Source organism: Herpailurus yagouaroundi, unplaced genomic scaffold (assembly GCF_014898765.1).
Source record: "Herpailurus yagouaroundi ecotype Mexico unplaced genomic scaffold, PumYag 355, whole genome shotgun sequence".
Classification (NCBI taxonomy): domain Eukaryota; kingdom Metazoa; phylum Chordata; class Mammalia; order Carnivora; family Felidae; genus Herpailurus; species Herpailurus yagouaroundi.
The window spans coordinates 434,047-457,320 of record NW_024412572.1 but is presented as its reverse complement, the minus strand read 5'-3'; the positions used below and the strand labels follow the sequence as shown (position 1 = coordinate 457,320).

The following is a 23,274-nucleotide window of genomic DNA, read 5'->3' as shown; positions in this document are numbered from 1 at the left end:
AAGGGCGGAATGTGCCAGAGACGGAGGGGCCTGCCAGGGGATACAAAAACTAACCCCAGATCCCACGGACTTATTAAAGAAGATTTTGGTGGGGTGCCTGGGTGGCTCAGTCGGTTGAGCGTCCGACTTCAGCTCAGGTCATGATCTCGCGGTTCGTGAGTTCGAGCCCCACGTCGGGCTCTGGGCTGACGGCTCAGAGCCTGGAGCCTGCTTCCGATTCTGTGTCTCCCTCTCTCTCTGCCCCTCCCCCATTCATGCTCTGTCTCTCTCTCTCTCTGTCTCAAAAATAAATAAACGTTAAAAAAAAATAAAAGAAGATTTTGGCTGCTGAAAAAATTTAAAGTTAGAAACCGTAAACTGTAGAGAAACTGGCATTGGTGACATTAAACACCCTTTGCAGGCTTCCCCACCCTCCTGCTCAGTGGTGAGTCAGCATGGGTTATCTCATTATGTTACAAGGAAAAGAACAGAAGAGTCACCCTGGTCAAGAACAGTTAGGAAGACAGCAGTGCATTTAAGTGGAAAAAAATCGTATTGTTTTCTTAAATATGTAATATTACAGGTGCTAAACATTTTGAATACATGATCTTGTTAATTCTCAGAACCACTCCTAAGGTAGATGTACTCCCATAAATTTACAGTAGAGAAGCCATTCACTCAGAAACACACACCTAGTGAATGCTCATCAGAACTGGCCCTGAAACAAACACGGATTCTTTTATGTTTTTAAAACGAGCAAGATGGGGGCTCCTGGGCGGCTCAGTTGGTTGAGCTCCTGAATCTTGGTTTCCACTCAGGTCATGATCTCAATGGTTGGTGAGATCTGCCCCTGGTGGCACTAACATCGTGAAGCCTGCTTGGGATTCTCTCTCCCTCTCTCTCTGTTCTTCGCCTGTGTGCGCATGCTCTCTCTCTCCAAAGAAATAAGCAAACCTTAAGAAAAGAAAATGAACAAGAATATATAAGTATATATTATTATACCTAGAACCATGTTGATTTGAGTGTAGATGCCCCATGCATAGATGATATATATATTTTTTTAATGTTCATTTTTGAGAGGGGGAGAGAGAGAGAGAGACCGTGTGAGCGGGGGAGGGGCAGAGAGAGAGGGAGACAGAGAATCTAAAGCAGGCTCTAGGCTCTGAGCTGTCCGCACAGAGCCCGATGCGGGGCTTGAACCCACAAACCGTGAATGAGATCATGACCTAAACTGAAGCCAGACGCTCAAACGACTGAGCCACCTAGGTGCTCCATGATATATTTTTCAGTGGCTGTGTGGCAAGAGAGAAATTATTCCTGCCCCCTGTCATCAGAACCTATTATGATTCTAAGGAATTGTACTTACAAATTCAAGTCATAATTTATTTTATGAAATATTGTACTTTACCACTTATTACCCTGTGCCAGATCTTTCCATCCCCGTTTCTGTGAGATACTGGCAACAGAAGAACATAGTTTAACATTATCAAGTTATAGATTACCTTCCAGCAAACTAGTTTCTCTGAAAAACCAGTTCAGGAGCTGCCATTCCTGATTTTATGTGAACATTTTTGAAGCAATTTTTGTTTTCAACACGTGTTGATTTTGAGGTCAACATTACCCATTTTCATAAGCTTCTTTGTATTAGTAGTACTTTTTGGGGGGGCACTTGGCTGGCTCAGTCCCTGGAGTTTACAACTCTTGATCTCGGGGTTGTGAGGTTGAGCCCCGTGTTGGGCGTAGAGATTTCTTAAATACACAAAATCTAACAAACAAACAAACAAAACAAAACAAAACCCAAAACTTTCTCTTCCTCCCAAACTTTCAGCAGTTTTCAGGAATGAATGGATAGATAGATAGATAGATAGATAGATAGATAGATGTAATTTTATACAAATGGAAGAAGTGTTTTTCTGTGCAGTCCTCATTATTCTTCATTGTAACTCCTTGTGCTTGACCTTTAGGAACAGAACACCATATTAGGAAATAGTATTTAATGACACAGTTGATATCTCAATGCCCATCAATCCCTTAAGTATCATCCTTGTTATTTTCCATTAAACAGTTCCTTATATTTGCTCAAAGCTCATCTGTTCCTTATTTTTTTTGGGGGGGCGGGTTAGGAGAGGAGGTGAATCTCATACAAATTTAGGAGATCATCCTGAACTCAATCCTCATGGCTTATTATGTAAATTTAATAATGCACCCCATAAAGCTACATAGTACAAATATATGACGAGGTAATCCCACAGAAGAATGGAAAAGGGAGAGGAAAGAAAAATACCAGAGATAGAGACCAAAAATGCAGGACCCCTGGCTTAGGAAAAAACCAGAACCTTGCTGAAAGTGATCGGACAAATTGAAAGGACAAAAAAAAAAAAAAAAGCCTGTATCAACTATTTAAAAAAGAAATTGAGGGTTTGAGGTGAAGTGAAGCTTATTTTGTCAACAGGAAGTTACGGTTCTGCACCTCTATTTATATAAACAGCATTTGCTTTTTCCATCTCAGGTTCTGCCCAGAAGTTGTCGTCTGACTGCTGCTTCTGGCTCTGCTTGACTGGTTTTTAGAGAGAAAAAAGAAAAAGAAAAAGAAAGAAAAAAACTGTAGCCACACGTTCCTTTCTCTACCGCAGAGAACCTCAACAAGTCACTTTCCCTGATGTTTGGTTAGTGAAAATGCTAAATGATACAGGATTGTGATTTTGATTGGAGTTCTGTGTTTTTAACCAAATCTTTGCCTCCAGGAGGGGACAAATCCGTAAGGACAGTCCTGCCTCCCTTCCACCGTGCCCCTGATGTCTTTCCATTCTACCCTGTGAAAGTTCCAGGTCTCTCAGAACCTCTTCGCTGAACTCCCTTTTCCCATCAGATCTGTGAATTCCTGTCTTCAAGCATCGTGGTCCCCTGTCTTGATGTCAACCTGCCATTACGCTCCCATCCTCTGACTCCCCTTGTCTGATGCTTTTCTATCTTCTTTTCTGTTGCTTCTCAGAATTCTTTCTTACGGTTGCTTCGGGACAGAAGGAAGGAGAATGTTAGAGGTTGCAAGTTGTTTGCGCCTCGGACCGGGTGTCACATATCTGGTTACACACAAACACCCCGAAGCAGAGGAGGGAGGAGCTTGTGGCTAGCAACATATACGACTTGATGTCATCAAAAGTAAGGCTCAGAAGTGGGGAGACCAGCTGGGGTTCGCACCATCTGCCTGTGAGTCAAAAGAATACTCAGAGAAAGTGTGCATGGAACTATATTTAGAGTACAGTGCACACTTGAATTTTTCCCATTCAAGGAGAAAGGAGAATTTTCATAAGCATGTTTTATAGAAAAAGTTAGGCTCAGAGCCAGACCAACTCAATCTGGGCAGAGAAAACAAGAGTAGACTTCATGGATAGGCAGATGACACTGCCATCTTTCAAGGTGCCAGGAAGGCATACAATCTCAAAAATTGCCTGGAGATACTTTCACAAAATCCTTTAGTTCCGACATTAAAGTTGCACTGTTTTGTTTCAAAGAATCATTTTTAGTCTAACTATAAGTTCCTGGCTATAAAATATGGTCATTTGTGCTCACCAGGAAAGGGATAATATTAATGCCTAAAAGAGAACAAGGCTTGCAAATCCTTTCATGGAAGTGACCAGAGACGAAAACTAGAGCATCAGGAACCTGAAATGGGGGGCAAGGGTGAAAAACAACAAAAAGGAGGTGAATGAAATTCTGCCAGGGGGCAAGGGTACACGGGGAAAGAACAGGACCAAAACAACATCCTGAAACTGACCTGGGACTGTCCTTAGGGGGAAGTTGTGGAGGAAAGACAGAATGGGAAGCAAGTTAGAAATGTTGGTGGCACCTGGGTGGCTCAGTCAGTTAGGCATCTGACATCGGCTCAGGTGGTGATCTCGAGGTTCGTGGGTTTGAGCCCTGCATCGGACTTTGTGCTGACAGCTCAGAGCCTGGAGCCTGGTTCAGATTCTGTGTCTCCCTCTCTCTGCGCCCCCCCCCCCACCCCGTTCACACTCTGTCTCTGTCTCTCAAAAATAAACATTACAGAAAAAAAGAAGTGTTGGTTTATATGTCAAGAGTGAAAAAAAAAAGGTCAATCACATAAGAACAATGAGAAATGGAAAACACTGGCACATGATCAAGCAAAAGAGAAGGGAGTGAAGCATGAAGCTTTACCTAGCAAGACTGTTGGTAGGTAAAGATTGTCACACGGAGCAGGAAAGAAAAGGAACTTTCTGGTGAATTGAGGAGTTTTCCGGAGGAGAGTAAATTGGAGTGTTGGAAGAACCAATGGCAAAATTGTAGGAAGGGTACAATAGAGAATAGTGGAGAGCGATACTGGCACTCCCTTTTCCCAAGGGGGATGAAAACATCAGTTGGGGTCTTTCTAAACATAGAAGAGAAAAAGAAACAGATCAGAGACTGCTCTTTTCTGAGGAGGAAATTAGAAACATTTATTTTAGAGTGTTTAATTTGCAATATACACAATCCTGGGATTGAGGTGCTCCGTTGGAGGGTCACGTGCGTGGAGAGATTCTTAAACGATTCTTGGAAACTCAGCCTGTGAGTTTTCTCTACAGTGGTTACAAAATGCATTCAACATGTCTGTCTATATATGAGCAAATTTACTTTTAGAGGCTGTGGAGGAGAGATTACATGCTTTGGTCTTTTCCTAGCATTTCTCTTCAATCAGCTGAGCAAATCCCACTAGGCTAAATTGTTTCTCAACCTCCAGAGTTTGATCCTCATTTACAGTTTTCTTACAATATGAAAAGGATCCAACACTACCAAGTGGAATTCTGTGGTGTATAACAACTTGCCTCAAATTCCTCTATTTCCTACTTGAATTTCATTGGCCTTTGTGGAAAGTTGCTAAGTTCTTCAGGTAGAAGGAGCTACAATCTGTAATTGGTCACTTACAATGGGATTTTTTTCTATTACGTTGTGGACTGCTTCCTAATATAGGATATCTCTCCCCTCACAAAGCAGACATGGTGGTTGTGAATCAGATTGCATCTAGGCTTCCAGAAATATGAATAATGCATTTAAATCTTAAATCACAGAATTAAAAAACCTTAGAACTCACATAAACTTAACCTTGTCGTGGTAAAGATGGGGACTTTTACCAGGGCCTACTGTGGCAGCATGTCTTAAGAATGTAGGTTGTCTGAATATTATTTCTTTTATTCTTTCTTATAAACCACTAGGTAAACTTTGTCTGCCCATTAAAGATGAGGTCTGAATGTCTTTCTTAAGGCCCCAATCAGGCTTTTCCAGAATCCATTTGCACAATATTCTCTACAGATTTCGTTTAGTAATGGGGTGAAAGGAGTAGCCAAGGAAATTCACACCAACATTAAGTTGTCTAATTAATTTGGGAAGGTGGGCTAACCCCTACCCCACACGACCATAAATGAGTAAGTAAATAGGACTTTTTAGCCCTACTTGCCCGTTTGGGACAACCGCGTGAAAAATTGAATAGGGAACCATGAGTCCAAGTTCCATACTTGGCCTACTCCTCTTTAGCCTCAGCCTTAGCAGATCTCATCTTGGGTCTTTAGACATTGCTGGTAGGATTGTCTAACTCTTGGCCTCAGAAATCTCTGGGACTACGCACATTACCATGACTCTTCCGGAAGACCCGGCAGGCAAATCCAGCAAAATAGTTAGCATAAGAGTAAAGAGGAACTTGTAAATGGGGAGTTCATCTAGGACATGCTTGAAAATCAAAGAAATGATGTCCTGTGGCCAAACTAGTGACAGCTTCTTCCACCCTAAGATCTATTTCAGACAGATTCAAATTGTAAATATTAACCTCACGTTTATTTTCCTTTGAAACCGTATGTAGACTGTTTGTACATAAGCCACTTGGTTATCATTGATCTACTACGTCTATGGTAGTGAGAAGCGGCAAAACCATGCTATAACATAGACTTTGTTACCGGTCTGGGTAATAAATCAGGGAGTGGGGGGTCAAAGCTAGACACTACAAAGGGATTGGTTTAAGAACTACTAATGTCTATGGGTTAGCTGACAATGGTTGCTCATGTTAGACCATTCTCTTCCTCCCACCCACATGTTCTTCCTTCCTCTTCCTTGATCATCACAGACCACTGGGTCTCTGCACGTTCACATTTTCACAGGGAGGAAGTCGGAAGTAGTTGGAGCGGCGGAGTCGCCTTGGGGGCAAACCGGCCATCTGACGGCAAAGTTCATCTAGAAGAGAAGCAGAGAGTAATGCCTAAAGGGCTGGCGTTTTGGGAGAAAGAGAAGACCCGGGGCTTCTGAGTGGCTCAGTTGGTTGGGTGTTCGACCCTCGATTTCAGCTCAGGCCGTGATCTCACGGTTCATGAGTTCGAGCCCTGCCTTGCCCTCTGCGCTCACAGCCCGGAGCCTACTAGGGATTCTCTCTCTCTCTCTCTCTCTCTCTCTCTGCCCCTTCCCTATACATTCTCTCTCTCTTTCTCTCTAAGTAAATAAACTTTTGAAAAAAGAGAGAAAGAGAAGACAGCAGTGTGCTGTCGTGAAAGGTTGAAGAGAAACAGATCTGGATTAGAACCCCCGATCTGCAGCTCACTGGTTATTTATTGCTTACTAGAAAGTTACTTAACTTTTCTGAACCTCACTATCCCTTGCAGTAAAAGAAGCATGAAATACCTGCCTCAACAGTGTAGTTGTATTAAAACCAAATAATGTATGCTAAGTACCTAGCACAGGTGGCTGGCCGGTGAATTTTAGGCTGCTCTACACGCCTAGCTCCCGATTCTTCTAATCATGGGCTTATTGAATAGCAAAAAAGTGACATTCAATTATTCACTAGCTATCTAAGTGTTTACTGTGTGCAAATGGCTAACTTTAGTAAGTCCCCTGAGACACTTGAAAGTGCCCAAGTCCCAAATACTCATCCTCAGTCTCAAGGTGCTTCCCTTGCAGGTGGCTTGCACAAGGCCAATGGGGGCAAATAACAAGTTTCCTTCTGCGAAGTTAACTACAGCTCTTACTCAGCAGCTCCGTGCAAGACGGGCTGTTGAGTCAGAAGGGGCTGTGTCTGTGGTGCCTTCACCAACCACACTTATCGTTTGGGGCCGGCCAGGGAGAAGGTGAGAGGTATCTTTGTTCCCACAATGCACGGTGTATAACCACACACGTTGGACCCTTTTAATTGTTTTTATCAGGTTTTTCTACCTTCCCCTACCCCTGAATTTTTGCATTAAGTAATGTAAGTAGTTCCTGGAATTGATAAACTGTTTCAAATGTAGCCAGCTTCTAAATGTCCTGTTTTGTATTTACTGATAGGCCCTGTCCAAACATCAATCGTCTCCAAATAGTGGAGGTTTTTTTTTTTTTTTTTTCCCCTTTTTTTCTTTTTTTTCATTTGTGAACATGGCTGCCGGTAGTAGAGTCTATTATTTGTGATGGCTGACTTGGCCTTTTTTTTCAAGTTTTTATTTATTGATTTTTAGTCATCTCTACACCCAACGTGGGGCTTGAATTCCCAGCCTGAGTCAGCCAGGTGCCCCCGATTCGGCCTTTTCACCTAGAACTCCAGTGAATGATCTCCAAAACAGTTCCAGCTTCAGAAAGCTCTCTCTATGGGAGAGGTTGGGAGTTAGAATCTTGCTGAAAAGAGATCCAAGATATCTTCCTTAGGGTTATCTTTATATACGAAGCACACTGCTTTACCTTGATTGCTTATCTAGCACAACGTGGGGCAGGCACTGATGGCAGTTCAGGGGGTGACCTAAAGCCCCTCCTCCGAAGCCAGACCTTGGATCCATCAGGATCACGTCTCTGTTTACCTCTCTCATCACTGCCCTCCCCACTAAAAAACCAGATATCATCTTACCTTTCATTACTTCATGTTCTTTACAGACAAGACGAGAGCAGATCTCATTGTTGATGATGTACATACGTCGTAAGCTGCCGGAGTCCCAGTAACATGGTTAAGGAAAGAGATAGCAAAAACCATCGGGAGGGAGAACTCTAGTCTGTATATGGGCCAGGGGTGCCTCGTCAGCTCCTGTACTCCCCACTCTCCCCTGTCTGTTTCCCTCCTCTCTCGATTTCTTTCCTTAAGTATTTTGGGCTGATTTTTCCCTCCCAGAGGAGGGAAGGGGACGGAATGGTATTAATTGCTCTTTTTTTTTTTTTTTTTAATTTTTTTTTTCAACGTTTATTTATTTTTGGGACAGAGAGAGACAGAGCATGAACGGGGGAGGGGCAGAGAGAGAGAGGGAGACACAGAATCGGAAACAGGCTCCAGGCTCTGAGCCATCAGCCCAGAGCCTGACGCGGGGCTCGAACTCACAGACCGTGAGATCGGGACCTGGCTGAAGTCGGACGCTTAACCGACTGCGCCACCCAGGCGCCCCGTGGTATTAATTGCTCTTAGTGCCACTTTGCACACTCCTCCTGGAGTCAAGCCTAATACTGCTCTTCACTATTTCTGACACTGAGAGCTGGATCCTTTGCTTCAGCCTTTTTCTGTGGGGTCATAGATTCACTGTACTAGTATTTCTCTCGTGACTGTCCTTTCTCCAGCCCTCACTTCCCTTGCCTTCTAACATCTAGTCGTAATAGTCAGGCTGTTTTCCGCGTAACCCAGGTCCGACTCCAGGTTCTATCTGGCACCGCCCTAAGAGGGTCATGTTCAAAATTTCTCTGCCACTAAAGACTGAAGTTCCACAGTGGGTGCTCATTGCGTAGTTACTGACATGAAACCACTACCAGGGAAGGCGATTTCTGCACATCCTGGGATCCCTTACCTAGTGAAACATAACTGGTGAATGCATTGCTTGACTGGCCGATGCACCGAGTAGAGTCTCGTGCAAGCAAATTTTTCATCCCGGCAATCTGAAGAAGTCCAATACAGAAAAACAGGGAGAGGCGTGAACAAAGGATTAAAGACATGGAGGAAGGTACAGAGAGCGGGGCGGGGGGGGGGGGGAACACAAAATAGTCTACACAGGATCATTGTAATGTGGGGAATGCCCTTCCTGTTCAACAAAGCAGAACAGTAGGAAACTGGCTGAAATAAAATTTAGGTGCTTTCCTACCTGGACCCAGAAGTAGCTAAAATAATCTCTGAGAGTTCTTCTAGGAAAGTCTTTCTAGGGTTATCCAGGCGGCAGTGTGAAATGCCAAACTGAAATGAAATGCTGCTGACTCCATTCTCGAGAATAAGAACTCTTAGGTGGGTCACGGTTTCTGTTGCAGTAGTTTTCAGTCCTAGCTGCCCATCAGAATCATCAGTACATTACAGAAAGCAACTTTGCCCATGACACCTACAGTCCTCTTGTCCTTGCAGTCAGTTCCCCACACACTAACCACCACAGAAAGTCCAAAGGTAGCTCAGGAAGAGGACTGCTTTGGGATCATCCAACAGTGGTCCCATCTTTTCTTCATGACCTCGAGGACAGGAGCTCATAAAGGAGAGCAGGAATGAAGGGCATTAAAAATACTCTTTGAGGAAGAATGGAAAGCAAACTAGAAGGTACAGCAAGTACCCGCCAAAGAACAAGGAGATAAGGAATCCCCAAGAAGAAAGCTGAAGAAAAAGACATGCAAAAGGCAATCATACCTGCTGTGGTATTTTTGTCATTGGCCGGAGCTGGAAGGCAGAAATTTCATTCAGTTACCATGAGTTCTAGAACTTACTACCTCTGTAACCTAGAATATCCTTTTCCCTTTGTAACCTTGGGGCCTCACTTGGGGCCCATATGGGGCACCCATTAATAAAAAAGTGAGGCACCCATGTTGCCTCACTTGGGGCCCATATGGGGCACCCATGAATAAAAAATGGGTTGATAATGCTTTTAGCAACTTCTAAAAGAAAGCCCATAATGGACTGCTTTGATCCACAAAACTGAACAGATTTAGAAGTTAGGGTGGGAAATCTGATCTTGCCTCTGTCCTCTCTCTTCTAGAATCGAAAAATTGATGGCATTTTGAGTAGCTTTGTGTTGTTGCTGAGAAGCAAATTTAGTATGGACAAAAGCCGTATGCCCAGAAGAGCTGCATCCTAGAGCGAAGGAGAGAAGAGATTGTTATCCTGTAGAAGCTCTTGCTCATCAAGGAAAATTTCTTCTCTGTAAATCAGATACATCGTCATGGGTTCTTAGATGAAAGTGTTATTCAGCAAAGAATAGTAAAAGTCACAGCCATAGCCAAACCCAACCTAGGGTCAAGTTAAACACGGGCTTAACTTGTAGAATGAATAATAAGTCAAGGAGGGAATCGTCTTGAAGGAATTCACTAACCATAGGAGTGATGTGTACAAATGCCATTGGAAGAGTTGTTTATAGTCAGGATACTATAGGAATATGCTGGGTGGTCTTATCTACCCCCTAGTTGCAATTGCGGGCTTCTCGGCTGAGAATTCTCCAGCTTCTGCTTCTAGCCCAGATCTCTTCTAAGCTCCAGACCTGGAAATCCATCTGCCACTTTAGGGAAGAGTTTGTGGGTATTTCCAAGATCCCCCAAATCCAGTACATCTTAAACTGTCTCATCTTTGAACCAATTCAAATTGTTCTTCAGCGAATGGTACCACCAGCTACCCAACAGAAAACTGGACATCATCTCCACAGTCCCCTCTCACTTACAGTTCACACTTAATTCTCACTACCTCTTCCTCAGTTCAGGCGATCATCTTTTTTTTTTTTTTTTTTTTTAATTTTTTTTTTCAACGTTTATTTATTTTTGGGACAGAGAGAGACAGAGCATGAACGGGCGAGGGGCAGAGAGAGAGAGGGAGACACAGAATCGGAAACAGGCTCCAGGCTCCGAGCCATCAGCCCAGAGCCTGACGCGGGGCTCGAACTCACGGACCGCGAGATCGTGACCTGGCTGAAGTCGGACGCTTAACCGACTGCGCCACCCAGGCGCTCCCAGGCGATCATCTTTTTACTGGGACTATTGCCATAGCATCTTGGCTGGGTTTCTAATTCATAAATCTGATTAGAAGCTTCCCTTGTATAAACTATTCTCTGATTGGTTTTTATTTCTATCCTAAGCCTTTGCGCATACTGTTTTCTTTACCCCAAGGCCCTTCTCCCTATTTACTTGATTCACTTCTACTTGTCTTTCAAGAACCAACTTAGTCATTGTGCCCTCCATGGAAGCCTTTCCTAACCGGGGGGACTCTTTTGTCGCATCTTGCATAGCTTCTTTTGCTTATCTTGATTATGGCATTTTGTGAAACCGAATGAAGTTAAAGTTAGCCATTTGTTGGGGCGCCTGGGTGGCTCAGTTGGTTAAGTGGCCAACTTCGGCTCAGGTCATGATCTCGCGGCCGGTGAGTTCGAGCCCCGCGTCGGGCTCTGGGCTGACCGCTCAGAGCCTGGAGCCTGTTTCCGATTCTGTGTCTCCCTCTCTCTCTGACCCTCCCCCGTTCATGCTCTGTCTCTGCCTCAAAAATAAATAAATGTTAAAAAAAAGAAAAATTAAAAAAAAAAAAGCCATTTGTTTATCTTATGTATTAGACAAAAAATATCTCGTAGGAGGATATCAGTGTCGTTCACCTTTGTGTTCCCGGTTTATATTCCTATAAACCTAGTAGCAGGTTCTCAGTAACCATTTCTTTAAGGTAATCTAGTTTCTGTCTCCTTTTCTTACATCCTACCACTTATTCCTTGTAGATTTTTGCCCTGATTATTCAAAAAGCTCAGTTTCTCCAATGTGCCAAGCCTTATTTTGCGTTCACATCTTTGTGCATACTGTCCCTTCTTTGACTGCCTGGCTGGCTCCAATTCTTTCAAGAATCAGTTCAACCATTACTTCTAGAAAGTTTCCTTTTATCTTCCCAAGCAGTGAGTTGTGTATATATTTATCTTGCCTTCACCCATCCAGTCTTGGAAACTTTGAGGGGAATATGGCACTTCGGTGTTTCGTACGTCAGACGCCTAGGACAGTCCCTCCCTGGACCTACTAGGGGATCAAAAATATCACTAATTCAAACTGAACTGTTGGAAGAATTTTCACAAACTGTAGTGGTAGCTATTTAGGAACCTTAACCAGCTGTACCGCCTTCCGTAATGGGCTCTGGGGAAAGCCCAGAAAGGCCCCAGTGGCCCTGGGATCCCAGATCTGAACTCACCCAGGTCATCTGTGGAAGGCTCGATATCGGCCAGAACTGAAAAGGCACAAAACAGCAGGTGTGAGGAGGGCTTTGAATTGGCAAGGGGGAAGTCAGAGTGGAAAAATGGACGTTATCACGGCAAAGTCAAGGCTACGGCTGGGTTTGTGTATTCTACCCAAGGGAATAGAGTTAACTGAAGTAACGGGGAATATTTTTTCGGAGAGTATGTGTCCTACTGGCAGTATCCTTTATTGCACGTGCCTTATGTTAGCTCTTAACCCACCTTGTTTCATCTTTTTCAGAAAACGAGCGGGACTCTTTCCTTTTATCCCACTTGTCACTGAACAAAACACCCACAATCCCTCTATCCCTTTCTCAGGGATGAAAATACAGGATTAATTCAAACGCTGGAATGAACGTTGTGAACATTAACAAGAATCATGCCATTTGAAAAGATCGGTAGTACAACTCACCTGTTTCATCTGTAGAGGGCTCATTCACCAGGTCTGCAAACGTATAACACAGAGAATAAAAAATGCAGGAAGCAAAAGTGGCAAAGAGGGAAGGGGAAGGAGGGTATAGGGACGGTCTTCAAGGAGGCAAGAAAAATCGCAGCGGAAGAGTGTGACCTCTTGGGCCAAGGTGAGGGACTCTCAGAGAAGGAAATGGGAGAGAAAAGATCGGACAGGTTCACAGCATCAGCGGTAGGCCTCTAGCCCCAGTGTGAAAGCACAGAAATAAAAAGCGTAGCTTACTAGGATCTTCTGTGAATGCTTCTGGAGTCACTGGAGTCACATCATCTGAGGAAAAAAAAAAAAAAAAAATCAGAAGACATTTTTTTGCAATTTATTTATTTTGAGAGAGAGAGACAGACCGAGAGCACGAGCGGGGTAGGGACAGAGAGGGAGAGAGAGAATCCCAAGCAAGATCTGGGCTGCCAGGGCAGAGCCCGAGGGAGGGCTCGAACTCACGATCTGCCAGATTATGGCCCGAGCCGAAATCAAGAGTCGGATGCTTGACTGACCAAGCCACCAGGGTGCCCCCCCAGAAAATATTTTTTGGGCGCTCTCCGTCCCCCTCCCCTTCTTGCACTCCCAGGAAGTGAAACTGTCCAGCACGGCTGCCCACACGTAGCGGGTATCCCACAGTTGATTTCCTTTGTTTGCTTCCCAAACCAAGTCCTTTCCCTGCAACCCAAACAAATGTCACGCTTTGCCACTTCCCTGAATATACCCACACAGTCCTAGCCTAGAATATCCTTTTCCCTTTGTGTGCCTTCCCCTCTGTGCCCGTCAGACAATCCTCCACTGGCACCCCCTTCCTTCATGATACGTGGGTTAAGCATAGGAAGAGAAGAATCACATCATTTCGTCGTCCTACCGGATAATAAGCATACTGCTAGCTTGGGTTTCCTGTGCGCCAAGCACCATTGAAATCTGTTTTTACAGATGATAAAATTGAGCGCCAGACAAAAAATTTACCCAAGGTCCTACAGCTTGTTTTAAGTACCATGGATTGATGGCCTCTTGGCGATGCTCTCGTTAAATGAAAATTGTCTTTACCAAAGACATTGAGTATGATAATTATAATTTTGACATAATTGGCTATCCGTTTGCTGAAACGCTTACATATAAGCGTGTTCCCAAAGGGTGATGTGGATGATTTTCTGATGCTCAGTGAGAAGTGAGGTGAAGGGGCGGGGAGGGGAAATGCCAATGATAGTAGAGAATGACCTTGCAGTTGAACATTGAAAGGTGAAGGCAGGAGAAGACATAATAATAAGCGGTCCCAGCCTTAAGGTGGAATCTATTAGGATAAACAAGCAAACTGTATCAAAACTACAAATAACAGCACTATCCCAAACCAGCTGTCTCTCTCTGCTTTAAAACACAGGGGCACCTGGCTGGCTCAGTCGGTTAAGTGTCAGATTCTGGATTTCAGCTCAGGTCATGGTCTCCTGGCTCGTGAGATGGATCCCCATACCTGGCTCTGTGTTAACGGAGCATGGAGATTGCTACTTGGGATTCTCTCTCTCCCTCGCTCTCTCTGTACCTCCCCTACCCGCATTTTCTCTCTCTCTCTCAAAATAAACAAACTTAAACAATATTTAGATGTCAACACAGCTTTGTTACTTTGCTTTTTCTTTTTTAAATGTTTACTTAGTTTGAAAGGAAGGGTGTGTGAGCAGAGGAGGGGCAGAGAGAGGGGGAGAAAGATAATCCCACGCAGGCTCTGCGCTGCCGAGCACAGAGCTCAAAAGGGGGCTCGAACTCACGAAACGTGAGATGTAGACCTGAGATGAAATCAAGAGTCAGACGCTTAATTGATGGAGCCACTCAGGCACCCCAGCATCTGAATATTCAGTAAGTATCCCATCTAGAAGTATCCTTCCTTATAGATGGCTTGTCATCACAATCCATTTTGCCCACCAGGGGTCACCAAATTCACATAGTTTCCTTTGACTTTTTTTCCTTAACCGTCAGTGTCTAAATGGCAGGTTAAATCTGGAAAGAATAGCATTTTCATAAAGCGTGCCAGAGCGATTGATCATTGTGGTAGAGGGCAAAGAAAAATAAAACACTTTGAAGCAATTTATTTTGAGAGAGAGAGCCCTAGTGGGGGGGGGGGGGAGGGGAGCAAGAGGTGAGAGAGAAAGAAAGAGACAATCTCAAGCAGGTTCCAAGCTCAACTCAGCACAGAGCCAGATGGAAACTCAATTCTATGAACCGTGAGATCATGACCTGAGCCAAAATCAAGAGTCCGACGCTCAACCGACTGAGCCACCCAGAACCCCACATCATCCTCTTAAAAAAATAAAAATAAAGTCATTAGATCCTACAGAAGGGGCTTTTTATCTCTAACACTGAACATTAGCTTTTCTTACTTCAGGACAAATTTTGGTAAAAGAAATCCAAGGCTGGGACGCGTGCGTCGCTCAGTCGGTTAAGCGTCCGACTTCCGCTCGGGTCATGATCTCACGGTTTGTGAGTTCGAGCCCCGGGTCAGTCTCTGTGCCGACGGCTCAGGGCCTGGAGCCTGCTTCAGATTCTGTGTCTCCCTCTTTCTCTGCCCCTCCCCTGCTCACGCTCTGTCTCTCTCCGTCTCTCAAAAATAAATAAATGTGAAAAAAAAAATCCAAGGCTGTTGCAATCCTCCAGGACATTTGAGAAACCACTAACCGGAGTCATTCCAAAAACCGTGAGGGACGTGGAGCCTCTCCAGGACACGGTGCCATCCCACCAGTTCCCTTCCTGTCCTACATTCCAGTCCAGCCACTCACAGAGATGGAAGCAAACCAGTGGGAGAGCGGAGGGGTTGGAAGTGTTTCCTTGCTGTCGCCTCCAAATTTCTGGATAGAGTACTGTTTGCCCGTGTATTCCTCAGATCACCCACCTTATCCGTGAGCAGCCAGTGTATAAATGTTTCTTTAGGGTTCATGCATGTTCTCTGAAAAGAAATCTTAAGCAGGCATTTTTAGCACATCTATTTCTGTTAAGGAAGCATCACAAACATCTGGAAAAGGACTGGACCGTAACGGGCCCAGAAAAATGAATTCAGAACTCTGATGTGGGTTCAGAAACTGAGGAATGCAGACGTCTTTACCCACAGCAGTGAAAAAAAAAATGCCATGTTTCCACATTTTTATCTACTGTACCAGGATGCCCAGGAAGAAATTGTATTGTGCCCCAGTGTATGCATAGAAAATTGAAACCAGATGTATATGATGCCGCTTTACTCTTGCAATGTACTTGCAAAGTACTCCTTTTTTGTTTTAGTTTATGCTAATTTATCAAAAAAAAAAAAGGCCAGTTGTGATCTGCTAATTTGATTTTTTTTTTAACTTTTTTTTTTTTTAACGTTTATTTATTTTTGGGACAGAGAGAGACAGAGCATGAACGGGGGAGGGGCAGAGAGAGAGGGAGACACAGAATCGGAAACAGGCTCCAGGCTCTGAGCCATCAGCCCAGAGCCCGACGCGGGGCTCGAACTCACGGACCGTGAGATCGTGACCTGGCTGAAGTCGGACGCTTAACCGACTGCGCCACCCAGGCGCCCCTGTCTCTCTCTTATATTACAGATTCTTTAACTGGGACCATTAATCCGTATTATACCGATAAGAACCCCAGCAGATTGGGCAGGCACCTGGCTGGTTCAGTCAGAAGAGCATGTGACTCTTGATCTCGGGGTCATGAGTTCGAGCCCCACATTGGGGGTCGGGATTACTTAAATAAATACTAAAAAAAAAAAAAAAAAAAAAACAAAAAAAACAATAACCAAAACACAAAAAATACACACAGAGCCCGGATCCATGGGTTTACGTACCTCCTCGTTGACCATTGGCTCCTAGTGGTGTCCAGTCTGTGGCAAAGGAAAGAGAAAAGGGATAAATGACTCTAGCTCTACACCCCATAAAGCTTTTATAAGATGAACCAGAAAATGACGGGAAAATCGTTTACTTGATTTTTCTGCATTGGATTTCTGTGTAGTGCCATACAAAATCAAGGGTGCCGGGCCGGCTCAGTCAGTAGAGCATGCGACCCTTGATCTCAAGGTCGTGAGTTTAAGCCCCACGTTAGGCGTGGAGCCTATTTAACACAAAAATGAAAAATTTCAAAATTCCTCAGACCGTTAGTGCTGGCAGGGAAACACTCAAAGAAAAACAAGTTCCTGGGAACAAAGCCCTGCTTTGCCAAGCCCTGGCTTGGGGGTGCCTTCTTGCCCTCAATCCCCCACAGGAGTGGGGTCCTATTGGGCAGACGGGGCCAGCAGCCTTTCTAATGTGCCCTGTTCTATCACAACCTCCATGGTACGAGCTACATTACTGAACAACCTCAAAAGTGATTTTCTCACAGTCTGTATCTGGCAGAATGAGAAAATAAAATAGAGTAGGATTTCGTCAACGTCCGAGGGTTCGCTTTCCGTGGCCCCTCTTCTAGCTCAGTGACTTTACTTGAGTGTGTGGTTAGGCACGTGTTTCTTTGTGTGCGTGTGGATATGTTTGTGTGTTGCAGGAGCCAGTGTTGGTTAAGTGGGAGTGTATATATTCCCACGGGTTCCCTTTATGGATTGAATTTGGTCCAGTTTCTTACTAGCTGTCTCTGTATGTTTGTGCACGCAATTGGGTGCCCATTTCTTTTTTCTTTGGTGTTTGTTTGTTTGCTTGTACGTTTATGTGTGCGACCCTCTTATGGTTAGTATGGGTCCGAGGTCATCTCTGATCTCCTCCTAGCCCTTTCTTCTCAGACATAAATCTGTTCCTCTCTTTCTTTTTAAAATTTTTTAAGCTTATTTTTTTATTTTTGAGAGAGAGAGAGAGAGAGAAAGCATGAGTGGGGGAGAGGCAGAGAGACAGGGAGAGAGAGAGAATCCCAAGCAGGTCCCACACTGTCAGCGCAGAGCCCGACATGGAGCCCGAACCCACGAACCACAAGATCATGACCCCGAGCCAAAGTCAGACGCTCAACCGACTGAGCCACTCGGGCACCCCTGTTCATTTCTCTAATGGCTATTCTAGAACTCAGTAGCCGGCGCTCCTGCTGTGGTTCCTCTTCAACTTCCCCTCCATCCTGCCCTCCAGCCTACACCTCCACACTCACATATAGCTGAGGAGCTGGCATTGTAGGGAGGAAAGAACAAAGGTAGGGACTCACCAGAGGGGATGATGAACGCAGTGAGACACAGAAGCACCTTGGGTCCCAAGAGCAGCATATCTGACGGGGGTGTTGGGAGAGTAGAGGTTGTAATGCTCAGGGACACAACAGCATTTTGACTTCAGGCAGGGGTACCTGCAGGGCCCCTCTCCTTGTCTTCCCAGGGTTTTTCCTGGTCCCCCATGTGACTCAAGCCCTTTCTCTCTTTTCGTTCACCCAGCAGTCTTTTCCCAATTCTATTCTGTGATCACTTACCATTATTCTAACTCGCATTGCTTTTTTCTGCCCAGTCAGAGGAAACTTTGTGTTCTAAATGGTCTGTGCTTGCCCCTACTCTTGGCCTCCTTCATCCCCCAGTGTCTAATTTTCCCTCTTGATATCTGTGGCTATTTTAATATCATCTGCTTAACTTGGTGTCTCCTGTTGAATTCCACGGATAATCGGGATATCCGCTCAATTCTAAGGCAGTGGCATTTCCCATTGCCCCCCCTCCGGCCTTTCAATTTCAACTTCACCCACGCACAAACACACACGCGCGCGCACACACTCCCTCTGTCTGTTTAGGGTAATGTACAATCAAACAACTCACTGTGTACTTTTTCTCTGCTCTTTCCACCGAGTCCTTTGGCTGCTGAACGTGTCTCTCCTTCTCTCGCTGTTTCTACTTTGGCTGGAGAATAAGATGAACAGGGCCACTCCCTGGGAAGGACTTCAAATTTGGCCTACTCTGAAACAAGGAGATGAGGGAAAGTGAGGGAGAGAGAGAGAGAGAGAGAGACACAGAGAGGGAGAAAGCCAGGCTAGAGGAGTGTGATGGGGCTGGACTGAGAAGGGGCTGGGATTCGCAGTCACTCACACCCTCATTCCAAATGTTATGACCACACCAGGGAGTGATATGCCGTTCCCTAGGAGGCCTGGCTCCCGCTCATGTGCCTTTCTTCCATGAGTTTCTTTTCCCTCTTGCAACCTGGCCCCAGGCCCCAGCCTCCACCCACCTCCTTTTCCTTGGGCTCCTTACCTAAGTAGCTCCGTCTCATCGTTGCACAGTCTGCCCCTTCTCTGGCCATCTTCTGTGTTTGAATCATTCTGCCATCCTTCCCTCTCACGTTCTTTATTGACATTTACCTCATCAACGCCACCAAATTCCTTTATATCCCTGTGTTTCTCTTGTTTCTTTGCCTCTTTCTTGACACATGCATTCCAGAATGTGGTTCTGCCCCTCCCTTCCCATCCTATTTATTCCATTTTCAAACAAACACAGACACTACATAAGCTTTGCCCAGGAGGAGGGTTGGCTGCTTTAGGCTTAGGAAAAGTTGAAAAATACACTACTCTCTGAATCCTTTTGAAATGTAAGGGAGTTCTGTGAGAGGACACGCCAACCTTCTTCTGTCTTTTGCCTTTGTTTAAGCTTATGCTCAGCATCTTGGTTTCTGGAATCTTAAGGACAACATGCTATCCGAAGCCCCAAGGAAATTGGGAGCCAGTTTCATTCTGCTGGCCTTATTCTCCAACCATACTTTTCCCCACATCGTGTAACATATAGATAACTTTCTCAGATCCAGGAGCTTTTAAGACTTTGTATTTGCTCTTATTCATAGAAACCTAGAGGTTTCGACTGGTTAAAAAAAAAAAAAAAAGATATATCTCCACTTTGGAGGGAACAAACTTGAATTACAGAAACTCAAATCTGAGGGATCATTGACCTCGTACGCATTTAAGTGTCTAAGTTTCAAGTTAATCTGTTGGCTCGTCAGGAGATAAACAATGTAGACCAAAGGAGCTAAATTAGAGGAGAGCACAGGTAGACAGAGAGTGTTAATAGAATACAGACTAGAAAAAGAAAAAATAAGGGAGGGGGAAAGGAGCGGAGGAGGGAAGAGGGGAGGAAGGAGACTAGTTATTTGGGAGGGAGAGCATTGGATTTAAGCAGAACTAAGGAAATAGCACCTTCAGCTCCTCCAAAGGGGCTCTACGTGTTCCATCTCTGAGACGCATGGGTTCTGGTCACCGTTTAGAACAAATCTGAGCATAAAACCCTGCTCTTCCTGACCTGCCTTACTGAGAACTTGCCCTCCGCCCATGTGCTGTGCAGTGAGCGTGCCGGGGCTGGAAAACAGATGTGATTCCGGTCTGGTGAGAGTCGGCAAAGCAAAGGCGGGGAGGTGGGGGTGGGGATCGAAGCACCAAAAAAGCCGAGGCAAAGCAGAGCTGAGGCAGGACATACAATAGAGAGCTTAGAGCAACAATCATGTTTTCCATGAAGCTCAGACAGATGGACAAACTGAACCCAGCCCAGTCATTTGGCAGGGGGAGCAATGACCTCAATGTGCTGGCCCAGCTCGAGACCATAGCCGAGAAGAGCCTCCCCAGGCAGTGGGAGGGGGTGCTCTCCTGGGGTCGTAGGAGGGAGCCTGAAGTTAGGGCAGCGACAGTGCAACAGAATGTCCGGAGTAAGGCAGAGGGAGAAGGCAGGCAGGGAGCAGCAGCTTAGAAGGAAAGGAGAGGAAGCACGGGCTCACTGGTGTAAGAGCCACCGTTTCTTCGTGCCGGGCTTCCTAGGCTTCCAGGAACGCAGTTTGTCTTGAAGCGGTCTGATTAATTTTCTCTTCCTTGCAGTTATGGTGGCCCTTTCCTTCCAGCATTGTTCCCCATTTGTGGTCAGAGCCCAGGTAGGGAGAGAACCTCAGATTTGCTTTTCCCGAGGTGATTTGGTCAGCTTCCGTTGGATTACACTATCGGTTTATCGTCAAGTTGCATGTTTCCGCAAGTAGTAACACCAACGGGTCAGAAATGAACGACTGCCCACCAGAGCCGTGAGCCTCTGGTTTTCTGAGGTTCCCACTGACCCCGGGGGAAGAACTCCCTGGGCAGCAGTCCACGATCCCATCCAATGCTAGCGGATCGCCTGTGGCTGGAGCGAACAGGAAAGTCCTCTATGGAATAGCCTGGCAGGTGCAGAGGCCACTTAATACAGGCAAGCTCATGTTTGAGTCACATAGGAACATTTTCATTTTCGAAAAGGGTCTCCAGTCAATGGCAGATGGGGGAAGTACAAAGGAAGAGAAGGGAGGCAGGCCAGCGAGACGGCGCACCGGCTCTATTCATCTGTTTATTGGCCTGTAAAGAATACACCCATTAGCCGAAGGCCTCTGGGCAAATGTACAGAAAAGTTATTACTACAGTCCAATCCAGCTAAATTAAATCCAGGGCCTAAACGCAAAAAAAAAAAAAAAAAAAAAGCCAAAACGAAATCCCATAAAAGGAAAGCGAGAAGGGAGGAGGGTTATACGAGGTGGGGAGGGAGGAAAGGCAGAGAGCAATGTGTGTGGAGGAATGAAGCAATAAACTAGTAACAGCCCAACTTAAACGATGGACTCAGTGCAGGAGTTAGAAGCTAGGAAATGTGCATCCTCAGACAACTTCCCACTCATTAATAACCCATACTTGCTGTAACACCTCATGCCTCTGCGCTTTGCACCTTCTGTTCCTTCCATTATGAAATATCCTTTCCCAACCCCAGTCAGTAAATGCTCGTGTGTACATCAAAGCCCAGGTTAGACTCTGCCTCTTCCCAGAAACCTTTTCTGGTCTCCTCTTCTTCTGAAGAATTTTTTTTTTTTTTTTTAAAGTAAGCTATGCATCCAAACGTGGGGCTTGAACTCATGACCAAGAGATTAAGAGCTGCATGCTCTACAGACCGAGCCAGCCAGGCACCCCCTGCCTCTCAAGAGCTTTTCATTCTCTCTACTGAGCTGCCTTTGTATTTATTTCCAGTTCCTTGATTGCAGAGGTGAGGTCTTACTCATCCCTGGCAGGTAGAATGATTAGCATGTAAGAAGCAAACTTTGGGGACACCTGGGTGGCTCAGTTCGTTAACCAGACTCTTGATTTTGGCTCAGGTCACGATTTCCCGTGTCGTGGGAGCCAGCTCCATGTTGGGCTCTGTGCTGACAGCTCACAGCCTGCTTGGGGTTCTCTCTCTCTCTCTCTCCCCCTTTCTCTCTGCCCCTCCCCCTCAATCACTGAGCTCTCTCTTTCAAAATAAATAAATAGGGGCGCCTGGGTGGCGCAGTCGGTTAAGTGTCCGACTTCAGCCAGGTCACGATCTCGCGGTCCGGGAGTTCGAGCCCCGCGTCGGGCTCTGGGCTGATGGCTCAGAGCCTGGAGCCTGCTTCCGATTTTGTGTCTCCCTCTCTCTCTGCCCCTCCCCCGTTCATGCTCTGTCTCTCTCTGTCCCAAAAATAAATAAACGTTGAAAAAAAATTGTTTTAAATAAATAAATAACGTTATTTTAAAAAGTCAAAATTTGGGGCGACTGGGTGGCTCAGTCGGTTGAGTGTCCGACTTCGGCTCAGGTCATGATCTCACAGCTCGTGAGTTCAAGCCCCGCATCGGGCTCTGTGCTGACAGCTCAGAGCCTGGAGCGTGTTTCAGATTCTGTGTCTTCCTCTCTCTCTGACCCTCCACCATTCATGCTCTGTCTCTCTCTGTCTCATAAATAAATGTTAAAAAATTTTTTTTAAATATATTTAAACAAAATCAAAATTTGGTCATTTGAATTGGATTGAGATGAAGACTTAAAATAGTAAAATTGCTATTTCTAGGTAAAACATTTCAAAAAATGAGTCAAATGCCAATATGTAGAGAGGATAGAATTCTAGAGAAGTAACTAGTTAGAGAATTCACAAGGAGTATAGCAAGTGGAACAAATAGCCAATGTATTGAAGTGATCAGAGGCAAATAGAGCAAACAGAAACAGGCCTATAAATTGGGCAACAGCTACTCTAGAAACAAAGGAATTTTGGCAGAAAGGCTGTAAAATCAGTGTATGGAAAACATGTCGTTTTCCTTCAGTGCCGTTAACTCATAATAAAACGTTTAACTTATATCTGCAATAGCGCGTCTGTCCCATCGCTCCGGTTGATGTAAATTTTCTGATGATACTGGTGGTCTTGCATTGTAGGCCACGCTGTCTTGACCATGCAAATGTGAAATGATGTAGAATGCTTGATCCAGGGTCAGGATTCTATTAAGGTTCCATCTTCCCATTCCACCCATCGGAAAACAAATAAAACAGGGGTGCCCGGGTGGCTCAGTCAGTTAAGCATCCGAGCCTTGTTTTTGGCTCAAGTCATGATCACGCAGTTTGTGTGAGCCCCATGTCGGGATCTGCTCTATGGAGCCTGCTTGGAATTCTCTCTCCCTCTCTCTCTCTGCCCCTTCCCTCTCCCCTCCTCAAAAAATAAGTAAACGTTAAAAAATAAAAAAAAGTCTGGACTATGCAAATATCGGAAGAAAACAGGAAAGTTCAACGTATGTAGTTATTAATAATTGCTAATATAATTATCAAGTTTGGTAGATTTATGATTCATATATATATATATATATTCTAGATAATATGTGCTAGGCAGCCTCGCCTGCAGGATGGCCTCCAGTGATGATTCCTCCCTTCTATTCTTTTCTCCCTTGAGCGTGGGTTGGATGTAAGGACCAGTAGCGAATAGAACGCAGCAAAGGCTCGGTAGTACCTTCCAGATGAGATCACAAAAACTCTGGCTTCTAACA

The 23,274-nt window shown here is 45.0% G+C and overlaps 1 protein-coding gene across 6 annotated transcripts; it reads right to left on the bottom strand.

Moving 5' to 3' along the window:
- Positions 1-4,407: 4,407 nt before the first annotated feature.
- Positions 4,408-18,838, bottom strand: MFAP5 (microfibril associated protein 5). 6 transcript variants are annotated; one of them, XM_040462589.1, is made up of 11 exons: positions 18,725-18,838; positions 18,296-18,433; positions 17,707-17,766; positions 16,379-16,414; positions 12,811-12,855; positions 12,529-12,561; positions 12,074-12,109; positions 9,560-9,589; positions 8,745-8,832; positions 7,826-7,899; positions 4,408-6,195 (listed from the first exon to the last, which is right to left on the bottom strand). In XM_040462589.1, the coding sequence occupies exons 3-11, from the start codon at positions 17,762-17,764 to the stop codon at positions 6,083-6,085; spliced, it is 513 nt and encodes a 170-aa protein (XP_040318523.1). In that variant the 5' UTR covers positions 17,765-17,766; positions 18,296-18,433; positions 18,725-18,838; the 3' UTR covers positions 4,408-6,082. The 6 variants fall into 6 exon arrangements, with proteins under 6 accessions (XP_040318523.1, XP_040318522.1, XP_040318524.1 ...); XM_040462588.1 differs by lacking the exon at positions 18,725-18,838 and having other exon boundaries at positions 18,296-18,536; XM_040462592.1 differs by lacking the exon at positions 18,725-18,838 and having other exon boundaries at positions 6,084-6,195; positions 7,826-7,967; positions 18,296-18,542.
- Positions 18,839-23,274: the final 4,436 nt, after the last annotated feature.

What these genes read in the sequence shown, in the direction of transcription:
- MFAP5 (XM_040462589.1), bottom strand. Translation starts at nt 17,764, where the DNA reads ATGCTGCTCTTGGGACCCAAGGTGCTTCTGTGTCTCACTGCGTTCATC. An exon ending in TGCGTTCATCATCCCCTCTG is followed by an intron (nt 16,415 to 17,706) that starts GTGAGTCCCTAC and finishes CCTTTGCCACAG; the next exon opens with ACTGGACACCACTAGGAGCC. An exon ending in AGCCAATGGTCAACGAGGAG is followed by an intron (nt 12,856 to 16,378) that starts GTACGTAAACCC and finishes TTTTTTCCTCAG; the next exon opens with ATGATGTGACTCCAGTGACT.